The 12,972-nt window shown below is 36.5% G+C and overlaps 1 protein-coding gene across 16 annotated transcripts in view; it reads left to right on the forward strand.

Moving 5' to 3' along the window:
- NSMCE2 (NSE2 (MMS21) homolog, SMC5-SMC6 complex SUMO ligase) overlaps positions 1 to 12,972 on the forward strand; it is a 274,405-nt gene that overhangs the window by 53,368 nt on the left and 208,065 nt on the right. For all 16 annotated transcript variants that reach the window (XM_024345273.3, XM_001152705.8, XM_016959853.4 and 13 more), the window contains one exon: positions 3,006 to 3,112. In XM_024345273.3, coding sequence (XP_024201041.1) covers positions 3,006 to 3,112 — 107 coding nt within the window. The remainder of the gene's footprint in view (positions 1 to 3,005; positions 3,113 to 12,972) is intronic.

The following is a 12,972-nucleotide window of genomic DNA, read 5'->3' on the forward strand; positions in this document are numbered from 1 at the left end:
GTTCTTCAGCAGCTTGTCCCAACATTCTTGGGCCCTGGAGCCTGAACTGAGGCTGCCTGTAAGCCAGTTAGGCTCCAGAGATTCTTTCCTTAAGCTTCATGCCATCAAAACTGACCCAAGCCTTGCCCATTTCCTCCTTTGCAGGAAGGTCTCTTTGGCCTTGAACCAGCTTACTATCTGGCTCAGGTCTTAGTAGCATATATGGGACCCTGTTAATGAGAACTTATCATCTCGTTTATTTCATTTTGCAGCTCTTCTGTAGCATTTTGAATAATCTTAGGCATATTCTGAATGCTTTCAAAAATTAACTCATTTAATCCCAGAGGGAGATTGCTAACATTATATCTATTTCCACTGATTTAAGCCCCTTACAGACTTTCATTTCTTATGCTTCAGACTTTTGCTCCCAACAGATACTTTAGTGAGTGCCTATTTAGTTTTGGGGTACCTCTAATCATCAGAATTTTGGAAAAGCAGTTTATACTGTTAGTCTTTGTTCAGGTTACCAGCTTTACCCACTTTTTTGACCAGTTCCAGTATCAGAATCTAATACTCATAAAATATACTGATCCATTAAGGAAAACAAAACAAAACAATACTTTCCTTTAACTAGATAAGGCTGGTGCGAAACCAGTAGTCTATTTTTCATTATTTTAAATGGAAAAAAATATATTATAGGTTAACTAAAACCCCTAATCAATTTACTGAAATGTAACTGAGTACAGTAAAATGCCTAAATAAATTACAAAACATCCATTACATTAGGATGTAAGTTGTTTAAAATTCACTTCTTTATCATGAAACAATATGATTTTTAACTAACGGTTGCTGTATATATAGCAACATATATATGTTGGTACCAAGCCGTATGTCCATTTTGTTGACTTTCAGAAATTTTCAGAACAACAAACTGTGACTCTAATAGTCTAACAATTTTACCTGGAGTATGACCTGAGCCTTTTCTCACGCACCATTTTGTTAAACATGTATTTAATTTGGGGAATGTAAATACAAATTTTTCTTATGTAAACATTACACCCTCCCCCGACCCCCAAACTTACATTGAGATATTTGTATATTCTGTGCTGCCTGGATAGTAAAAGGTGAAGGGTCTTCTACCAGAAGCATGTTAACCCAGGAGATAGTCTATGAAATATACTTATAAGTAACTATTATAAAATTAAAGCATATGTTTTAAAAGCCAAATGTGAATGGACTTTACATTATTTCATTACTTTGGAATGATCTGTGGTATTATTATTCAGAGTAGAAAAGAAAAACTGACATTTGTCTGCACTAAGGTATATGAATGGAGAGTCTTTGAGTAGGTTCATTCCCAAATGTGATGAAAGAAAGCTTTATTTTCTTTTCATTTAGTTATCTTAAATTCAAAGTTTTTAGTTGAAATTTTTATGTTCCTGTGTTAACTATCTTTTCCTAATCTATTAAATTATGTTTAGAGCTTGAAGAAACAGTTTAAAAGCACTTGTAACAACATTACCTTGCTTTTCTAATTTGCTAGTCCGTTTTTATAGACTCCTGTTCCCTGAGGATATTTTAATTTTTTAAACATAGTAAACATAGTTGTTTCTTATTCTGACTAATATAAATAGTTACAATAATTGAAATATTTGTGGATCTGTTTCTGCTGATTGTTATTCTTAGTGGCTTGTTTTCTTGTGTATTATAGGTATGTAAGGCTTTTTTGTTTGTTTTTATATTTATTTTTGTTTCAGCCTTTTCTCCTGTGATCTGCTCATTCTTAAAAAGTATTTGTAGGGATTATTTGACACCTAGATTAAGAGTGCCTTCTCCAGAGGGTAGTTATATTTGCTTCTGCCAGACACCTGTGAGTACTATCTGCCTGAGACCACCTCCCACCAAGATCAGAGACTAGGGTCTCTGGATCACTCAGGTTAGGGGAACCCAGGCTGCTGCAAATCCAGGAGGACTGCCTTATGGCCAGTTTTTCTGAAACAAGTTTGTTTTCTCTTCCCTTTTCCCTGTTCTGCTTCATGGCCAAGGCTAACCTCCCTTCGGTCCCAGGGAGCAGGGAGAGATTACTTTTGGTTCATCTTTATACAAAGAGTTGGGATCTCAGCTTACTGTGGGATAGTATGTGACTTTGGCATTCTGTTGCCCCACTTCTCGTTTTTGTTTTATTCTAGATTTTGCCCTGGTTATTTCTTATTACCTTGTGACTCTTGTTTTTAAGATTTTTTTTTTCTACTGTATCTGATATCTTTGGTTGTTTTCTTTTTTCTTTTTTTCTTTCTTTCTTTTTTTTTTTTTTTTTGAGATGGAGTCTCGCTCTGTTGCCCAGGCTGGAGTGCAATAGCGTGATCTCAGCTCACTGCAAACTCCATGTCCTGGGTTCAAGCAATTTCCAGCTAATTTCTGTATTTTAATAGAGACTAGGTTTCACCATGTTGGCCAGGCTGGTCTTGAACTCCTGACCTCAAGTGATCTGCCTGCCTCGGCCTCCCAAAGTACTAGGATTACAGACGTGAGTCACCACGCCCGGCTGCTATCTTTGATTGTTTTCATTAGGAAGATTGGTCCAAATAATCTAGCTCCGTGTTATTAAAAGTGAGAATCTTCCCTATTTGACCTTTAACAATCCTTCACAGTTTATGCAACAGATATAAGACAGAGCTGCTTAATGGATGAGGGAACTGAGGCTGGGAGTGGTGTAGTGATTGATTTAAGATTATGTAAGTAAGGGCACAGCCTGGAACTCCTGAATACAAGTCTTTTCTTCTTTCCAACCTACCACTGCCTTTGAGCTGTCTTCTACTGGGTGTATTCTTAGAATTATCAATGAAGCATCATATGGTGAGGAGGTTTTTTATATTTTTTTATTTTTTGAGGAGGTTTTTTTAAAAGATGTAATACCTCTACAAAATTATTTAGACCATTGACTGATGTAGATTATATTGATGCAACTTTTTCCAGATATGGCATTTTAAGTGGAAAATAATAATTGCCATTTTTTTTTCTTTCAGCTGAAGTGAGTAGTGAATATAGTATGGACAAGGCAATGGTTGAATTTGCTACATTGGATCGGCAACTAAACCATTATGTAAAGGCTGTTCAATCTACAATAAATCATGTAAGTTTATACCACTCCCTGGTTATATATTTGGTTACAACTCACTGACCGAGAAGTAGAAACACAAAATCAAAATTCTTCTCTAATCTTTAATGTTTCCTTATCCTTAGTGTAACAGCTATTAAATTCCTCTAAATTTGGAAGTCTCATAAAATTGGAATCCTAAGTATTTTCCTGGCTAGGCCACTTAGGTTGATTAGCATATTAAATCTATTTTAGATTGCTTACAATTTTTTGTCTCAAAATTTTAGTGTAAGCCTCCTTTGAGTGTGAGGAGATTTTTATAAAATCCTAAAAATTGCATGCAACTTGTTTTTATTGTTCTATTTGCTTAAACATACAATTGAGACCAGGTTTAGTTACTGATTCTCTAACTTTAATATGCATCTGTTGCCAAATTCTTAGAATCAGATAATATGGAAGAGTTTTAGAGCAAGTTTAAAAATAAAGAAGATTGGTTATTTTGGTTTTTCCAGAAGCCAAACTTATCTTTGTTGACTCCAGCTGTCACAGGAACAACACATAAGGCAGTTAAGGTGGGAACATAGCAACATCCTTTTCAGTAGTACTGTGTTGAGTAAGAAATGAGCAATACGATTGCAGTCATGTTTCTGAGAAGTCTTTTGTCCTCTGAGCAGTGGAAACTCCCTGTTGAACTGATTTTGTATACCTGTGTAATAGGGTGTCTTGTATTTCTGGTTTCGTTATTTGCCTTTTCTTACTTACAGCTATGGGAAAATTCCAAAAATCAAATATTTTACAAGATCGGTGATTACTCAGTGGAAGATACCTTTTTAAATCATGTTTAATACCTAAGCCAATGAAATGAGCATTATATAGTTATAGTAAGCTTTTTTTAATGGTTAGTATTTAACTATAGTATTTGACTAACTTTAAGAATATCACCTATATCCAAATAATAAACTCATTCAGCTTGTAAAATTTTGACGTTTCTGGCTATTGTGACTGTTAGTCCTGGTCTTATGAATAATTCTTCCATAGGAAAATATGACAGTGCCGTTATGTTGACATCATATTTGAAACTGGATGGCACTTAGACTAGAGGCTTTCAATTTCAGCCGAACCCTAGAACCAGCCAGTTTCTGAACTCTCAGAGATTCTGATTTCATTAGTCTGGAGCAGGACTGGGACACTAGTATTTTTTAGAAACTCATTCTAATGTGCATTCAAGGGTGAAAACCACTGACTTAAAAGAACAAGGCTGACTTTATAGAAGAAAGTCAAGTGTTTACTGCCAAAGATTAGAGTTAGGCTTGTTATATGGATCAGTCTTCCTTTGACCCTTACATTATGTGGCGCTTACTTGATAAGCCTTTCTATCTTTAACTTTCATACTGTGCAAATGCAATAGCACAGTGTATATTACAGATAAGAAAACAAGATTTTGGAGTCAAAGAACGTTATGTTGATTTTTTTTCCCTATTAAACTCTAGGATTTGCAGATACTTAAGGTATTTTTACATCAAGAATTGAACTCTTGGCTGGGCGCGGTAGCTCATGCCTGTAATCTCAGCACTTTGGGAGGCCGAGGCAGGCGGATCACCTGAGGTCAGGAGTTTGAGACCAGCCTGGCCAACATAGTGAAACCCTGTCTCTACTAAAATACAAAAATTAGCCAGGTGTAGTGGCATGCACCTGTAATCCCAGATACTCAGGAGGCTGAGGCAGGAGAACCGCTTGGACCCAGGAGGTGGAGGTTGCAGTGAGCCGAGATCACGCCAGTGCACTCCAGCCTGGGCGACAGAGCGAGACTCTATTAAAAAAAAAAAAAAAAGAATTGAACTTTTCCCCCTTCAGGACATTGAGTCACTCATTTAAAAAAAAGTTTAAAACTTCTCACTCTTTCTCACATGCAGTAGTTAACAACATTTCTTTCATCTTGAGGTTTCATCTCATTATCCTCGAACAGGGAAGATAGATTTTATCTCACTTTTCAGCCCTAACCTCACACTAGAATAGACTGGAACAACTTGGATTTAGTGATTCCGATGCTTATCAGGAAGGTCTCTGTTCTTTTATAGGAAGAAAAAACATAGTTATTTTTCTTTTATGATACAAAGGTATGCTTTCTATGCAAGCTGGATACCAGACCAAGAATAATAAATCACAATTTCATAAGGTTTCTAAGACTTGATATTATATGGGGATATGACCATTTTGAGGGAAATGTTTTACATCACTTTATGTACTTGAAGCTAAGGATACTGCTATCTTATTGCTTGTTCTGGTGAGCAATAAGAATGAGCAGCAGCTTGGGAGGGGCCAGGATAATATACTTGTTTAGAAACAGCAATGGTCTAGGGATCTGAAGCTTTTCCAGCCCTGGTTCTTCTACTTTCTAAGTTATGATCCCTGGTCAAGAAACCTAACCTCTTGAAACCTCATGTTCTTTGTCTGTGAAATTCCTGCCCTGTGTATTTCACAGAACGATTATGTGAATCAGATTAGATAATGTATATCAAAATGCTTTGGCATTCATCAAATTTGATGGGGCTGTAAGATAATATATTATTGCAAACTCAGATTTCCAAACAGAACTCCTTAGAGAGATGGAACAAAATCTTCTAAAAAGCAAGTATTTTGTTTTGCTCACTTTATTTCAGGGTATTTTTTTGGCTTTGACCTGTCCTATTCTGGAATTCAAGAGTCATATAGGATTAAGTATAGGCTACTTAAATTATTGCACAAGGTGTTCATGGCCTCTAAAATGAATGAGTTGTTTAAAATAAGATTATTTTTTTAAAAGGCAATTAATGGGAACCCATACAAGTCCCATTTAACCCACTGCTCTGTCATAGACTTTTGCAAATTGCGATACTTCCGTTACTATAATATTTGCCTAGATTCGAATCTACCCTGTGGTCTTTCTGTTTATGAATTTTCACATAGTCATAGAAAGTTGATTTAAAAACTTTTTTAATCATTAAAGAGCATTTGAATTTATTATTTAAATAGACATCTCTCTTCCACTCTCATCTTCTCAGAATTCTAAAGATTATGCTCCTTCTGAAAAGTTTTGGAAGTTTTCTTTGGAACCTCAGAGGTATGGGTCAACTTACCAACAATCCCTGGGAAGTCCCTTTGGCGATTAGCAGAAGTTCTCAGGTTACCTTCCGTTGTCTCTCAAGAAAACAGGGCTACTATACTCCACAGTGCCCAAAGATTTTGTTTGGAATTGGCATCTATTTTAGTGCTCTGAAAGTTAAAAAAAAAAAAAAAAAAAAAGGACTCATTCCAGCTAATTTGTTGAGAGAATATTATTCAGTGAACACTAAAAAAATTCTCAGATAGTCTCTAAGTCATTTATAAAAACTTTCAGGTTAAATGGGTTTTATACCTGTCACAACTCTTTAAAAACTGCATTTAGATCCTCAGAGAGTTCTATATGAACTTTTTTGATATTTTCAGTCATAAGACCAACATGTCATAAAAGTGTTTTTAGAGCTATAAGACAGTACACAGATACATACTTTTTTTTAATCACTATTACTACCACGGAAAAACTGTTTTCTCAGTTTCATATTGAGAACAGAATGATGTTCTGAACACTAGACTTCTGATGACCTGATGTTTCCTCCCTTGCTTTCTACGCTTTTATTAAGTGCATTGAAGAGACACTATTGGCTGGCTTTTTGTTTTTCAGTTTTCATAAATAAATGAATAAATTTATGAACATTTGAATAAATATTTACTGAACAGCCATGTGCCAGGCACTTCTAGTTGCAAGAAATAGGAAGTCAATCAGCAAAGTCCATGTGACCTTCACCTCAGGATATGCGAAGTCCAGAACAGAAGACAAATATTTTACAAATGTTATTTAATTACTGCTGTGCTGTGTGCTACAAATTAAAAATAAAGCATTCAGGGAGAGTTAATAACCCAGGGGCAATAATGTCTTCAGGGCAGGGAAGAATTTGGAGACTCCTTCTGGAGGAAATGATATTTAAGATTCAAGTCAAATGAGTCTTAACATGGGAAATATGATATATTCTGTGTAACTTTTGCATGAAATGGAAGCATCTTATTTCTGATTGTCTTGATGTCAGCTTCAGAGTGCCTTAATCAATCCAAAGACTTATTGTGAAAATTAGGCCAGAGAAGGCCTACCTTTATATATAGAAAGTTAATGTTTATAGAATAGTTGAGTAACCTATCTAAGATTGGTCAGTGATTCATTTAGTAATAGATTTTTGAGTGCCTACTATGTGCCAGGAACTATGCTTAGTAATGCAAGTCATGGCAGTAGTTGATTTAAGAATTATTTGATTATCAATATCCTACTTCTTAAACAGGGGTTATCTCTCTTAAAATGAGACTTTTTATTGACTATTAAATAAACCCAGTGGTAGTACTGTGTGTTTCTGATTATATGTTTATGATTGTTTTAAACTAAACCTATAGTTCCAAACTGTGGGCTTCAAATTGCTCAGGGTAGGTTTGGAGAGTGAACACCAGTTTAGTTCAGGGAATCCTCACGTCCATTTTTAGGTATGTGCTTTTTCAAATAAGAGGTGACAAATCCAACCACTATCATGGGGGTAGTCCTTGCAATGTTTTTCTAACCTTAATTCTCACAGGGAAAATGATGGGAATGTAGCTAAATGAGAATGACCCAACAAGTTCAGAGATTACTGTCATGTATATTTAGCAACTGATGATAAAATATATATCCTCTCAGCTAGGTGTGGTGGCGCACGCCTGTAGTTCCAGCTACTTGGGAGGCTGAAGTGGGAGGATCACTTGAGCCCAGGAGTTCAAGATCAGCCTGGACAACATAGTAAGACTCCATCTCTTTAAAAAAAAAAAAATGTTTTTGGTGACCAGTATAGTCTCAGAGTTTAGCAAAAGAACTAAAGCTTGAGAGTCACATTATACTTCAGCTTTTATTGTTTTTATTATGATCCTTAGTTGTGTAGTTTTAAGACATTTTACCTCTTAAAAGAATTTTCAAAAAGATAGAAAAAAAGAATTTTCAGAATTTACCTGTATATTGTTCTTTTGGTATGTGCTGCTTCTGGATGTTAATTTATTGAAAAATCCAAGTATGTCTTCACTTTCCTCTAATACCCTCTTTTATGCTCTTGCATCTTATAAATTGTATAAGATTTTAAAGCATTTATATTGGATTACAGCTACATATTTGTTTTTTTAAGTCAGTATCTTATAACAATTCCTACTAGAAGCCTGGTGAGGGAGAATATTTTTCTTCTTAACTGGAGCAAGTAGGTGCTAGGTTGATCCATTTGTATTGTTTTTTATAAATTCGTTCATGGATATGCCCTATGTAGTGTGGTTTTTCACTTGATATGCTAACCTGAACATTTTATATGCCTTTTAAAACTAATGTGTTGAGAGTTAGAAGAGAAGAAATGTACTTGATGTATGCTATTGAAACCAAAGCAATCTTAGATATAATAAAGGAACAATGTGGGTCAAAGGTATAGTTTATCTCAGCTCTGTCATTATGCAACTAGTTTTGACTGTTTTTGACATAGCACTTCCCTGTGCCTCCTTGCTGTTCACCCTTCATCACCTGGTAAGTTGTGCCTTTTTCTTACTGTGCAGTTACCTTAATATCCACTACTTTAACATGAAATCCTATAGGGTATCTTGCAGGTTGGAAGTTACCATTTTAGTTAAACCAAATTTGGGAAGAATTTCTCCCTTAGAAAGCTAATAATTTATTCTATGGTACCTGAGAGCAGTTCTAGGCCACAGGATGTAACCTATTATATATGACCACTTACTGACTGAATATAAGAATATACCCCACTCTATTAGACATTGTGAATCATTGACAAAAGAAGAAGGAGGGGGAAATTCGTTCGGTGGCTATAAAATTTGAGGGCAGGAGATTCCTGAGCATGAGATAAATTACTCTTGTCAGCAGAATAGCAAAAAGGCAGGAGGTGACAGGAGAGTGAAATTAGTAAAAAGCTCTTCGAGCCAGAGGGGAAAGTACTAGGAGACTCACCTCTTCTCTACTGGCTGCATATGGCATTCTACAGTGATAGACAACTCTTAACATGTTTCTTATCAAAAGTTTTCAAATGAGTTATATGTGAGCTTTTCATCTGTAGGAACATTGCTCAGGTGTGGAAATTAACCAAAGAAAGAAAGTTGACTTTAGGTATTCACTCTTCAGACACTTGGAATGTGTCTATTTCTGTGATTACTGGTAATTAACTTCTATTTCAGTGGTTTAGAACTCCCTGTACAGTTATTCTCAAATTAAGGTTGTGTTCGGTAACATTTTGCCTAATAAACAGAGACAGAGACAATTAGTTCTGAATATAGTATCCCACTAATTGAACTACCTCTATAAGAAATAATCTAGATATAAAATTTCTTAGGTTTCGAAGTAACATAGCTGCTAATAGGTGAAAATATATTATATTGAGACTGATTTTCACGGTTACTTCATAGAAATCCATCATAGTATTTTGGAGTTATTAAATGTTGGGTTTTAATCAGACTTATAAAACTGTTACTGGGCCTTAATGTGCCTCTAGTGCAGCATTTTCAAGAGTTTGCCCCATAATACTAATTAATCAGGATGTGAATAAGTATAATAGGAGAATAGGATTTTGTGGTCAAATAAGTTTGGGGAATGCTTGATTAAAAGAATTTCCTTAAAGACTCCAAAGCCTTTAATGTGCTTTAATGCAATGTGATTCTCCAAAGGAAGAGGATATTCAGAAATGTTGTAAACTTAGTTAACTAGAACATCTCTCTGGAGGAGGGACTGATATTCTTCAGAACCCACTTTGGGAAGTGCTGCTGTGGTTTCAACCCCCTAATTTTACGAAGGAGGCTGTGAGATAGGTCCAGCACTTTGTGGCAGAGTTTTTTGTGGCATCCAGAAAACTGGGAAGTATGTCAAACTCCCTTCCGAAATGAGCCTTAAAGATGTTTCCATGTTGAAGGTCAGGAAAGGGCCAGGCCCTTTCTCCATTGCATTACTCCAACAGTGAGGAAGGGACAGTTTTTAAAAACATGCGGTGAATGCTTAGTCTGTGTTTGAAGCGAAGAAGACCCCTCTGTGCAGTGATGATATGAGAAAAAGGAGAGAAGGAAATGTTTGAGAGGAAAAGAAGAGAGGGGCTTACAGAAGAGGCAGGAGACACACAGGAGCAGCAGAACGGGCAGGAAACGCATATGGACCTTTGAAGGGCCAGGCTCACCACAGCACTCCAGGTAGGTACTGAGGCGCCCAGTGTGATTATTAAACACCTTGGCCTCAGTGGCACCAGGCCATCCTAGCAGCTAATTCTTTGAATTACCCAAATGATATGAATGTTCCTTAACACAGCAAACTCCTGATTATTTCTGACATTGTAGATAGTCCACATACAGCATTAAACCTTTATTTTAGATGTCAATTTAGCTTCCTTCCAACCTCACAATTTTCATGTAATTAGTAAGTATTAAAAAGCTTGAGGTTTAGGCCTTTCCCCACTAATTGTCAGTGGTGCTGAATGGGCTAACTGCAGAAGAGAGATGGGGAAATAGACTGAACTGGGACTGGGGAATGGATCAGTAAATGTTAAAATTCGGTGTAAAATGAATGCATTTTTCAGCGTGGAGTTGAAAGCACAGTAGTCACTGGTTGTCTACAGTTTCACTTTCCACTGTTTCAGTTATCTGTGGCCATCTCTGGTCCAAAATTATTAAACGGGAAATTACAGAAATAAATAGTTCAAATAAATAAATTAAATAGCACCTCATTCTGAGTTGTGTGATGAAACCTTGTGCCTTGCTGCTCTGTCCTGTCTTCATCACAAGAGGAAGGATGAGTACAGTACAATAAGACATTTTGAGAGCAAGAAAGATTATATTCACATAACTTATTACAGTATACTGTTATCATTATTCTATTTTTCTATCAGTTATTGTTAATCTCTTGCTGTGTGTAATTTATAAATTAAACGTTATTGTAGGTATGTGTGTATAGGATAAAACATAGTCATACAGTCATGAACCACATAACAATATTTCAGTTAAACAAGAGGCCATACATATGATGGTGGTGCCATAAGATTATAATATCATACTTTTACTGTACGTTTTCTGTGTTTACATATGTTTAGATACATAAATAGTTGTCATGTTACAGTTGCCTACAGTATTCAGTATAGTAACATGCTGTACAGGTTTGTAGCCTAGGAGTAATAGGCTTACTATAGAGCCCAGGAGTGTAGTAGGCTATTCCATCTAGGTTTGTGTAAGTACACTCCGTGATGTTCCACAGCATTGCCTCATTTCTCAGAAAGTATCCCCATCGTTAAGCAGTGCATGACTATACAGGGTTTGGTACTATCTGGGGTTTTAGGCATCTACTGGGGGTTTTGGAATGTATCTCCTGTGGATAAGGGTGGACTGCTGGAGTTGCTTATTAGTCTCAAATTGTTCAGTTGGTGGATCACTTGAGGTCAGGAGTTCGAGACCAGCCTGCCCAACATGGTAAAACCCCGTCTCTACTAAAAATACAAAAATCGGCTGGGTGTGGTGGCATATGCCCGTAGTCCCAGATACTTGGGAGGCTGAGGCAGGAGAATCGCTTGAACCCAGGAGGCAGAGGTTGCAGTGAGCCATGATGGCACCACTGCACTCCAGTCTGGGTGACAGAGTGAGACTCTGTCTCAAAAAAAAAAAAAAAAAAATTGTTCAGTTGGTACCAATAGTATGTTTAGTCCAATAAAGAAACAAAAGCCTCTTGACATATGTACACAAATAGCTACAAAAAAATTTTAACGGTGAAATAGTTTGACAGAGACAATAAAAACGTGCATAGGAAATTCAGAGTAAGGGAAAAGAGTCTTTGCTTAAATTCTGGCTTTCATGCACTCTAACTCTGAGCCTCAGTTTCTTCTGAAAGTAGGGATGATAATTTAGGTCATAGAGTTTCATTAAGGATGAAAGTGATAGCATGAAAGCACCTAAAACAGTTCTGTCACACTAATTTATAAGGTTGCCTAGAACGTTCTATAAAGAACTCATTTCCCTGGACCAATTTCAAATACTGTCTGAAAGGGAATTTTAAGTTAAAGTTTGGAGAGTAGAGTGGGCAGCAGGAAACCATCGGGAAAGGCTAGAGATGATGTTCCGAGATAGGTTGAAGGAAGGGCCTCTTTCCTTGGAAGGGGTTGGGGGTGGCTTGGGGTATGGAACTTAGTGCTCATAGTCAGTGTTGTGACCAGAAAGGATTGTTCAGAATCAGGGGAACTGGGCCAATGCAGAGGCCAGTGAACAACGTGACATTTGGCCAGCTGCATTTGAACTTCCCTGATATTCACCCTCTCTATGTCTATAACAATGAAAAAGATACCACACCCTTTAGTATGTGATCATTAATAGTGATGAGGGGGTCATTCTAGAGATAAGAACCAGACAACAAGTAAACATTCACAGTTTTTAATTCAGGAATAACTTTCAGTGTTTTCTTAGACATTTTATTTAAATGAAGACTGAGGAAATTCAGCCCTAAAATGTATTTCTCTCTGTGTACGAGTACACAATCATGCTGTTTATTAAACTATCTTGCTTACATCTTTAAGTATTTTTTATTTACTTTATTAGTAACACTTATTTGAAAAAGTAATTGGGAGAGAAAAATGTGTTGGATTTATGCCTCTGATGTATCACATGCAGGTTGTCAGCTCTGGTTCAAGTGTGTAATCTCTATACATTGCTGACAAGCGAGAGAGCGAGAAGGATATAAATGGAGAGTATGTGAATGGATTTTATTTTTTCAAGCCCCTGTGTGAGTTTGCAACTGTGCTGGTAAGGAAAAGTTCTTTCATTGTGCAGTGGAGCCAGTGCCCAGTGAACTGTCCTTG

Source organism: Pan troglodytes, chromosome 7, assembly GCF_028858775.2.
Source record: "Pan troglodytes isolate AG18354 chromosome 7, NHGRI_mPanTro3-v2.0_pri, whole genome shotgun sequence".
NCBI classification, from domain to species: Eukaryota; Metazoa; Chordata; class Mammalia; order Primates; family Hominidae; genus Pan; species Pan troglodytes.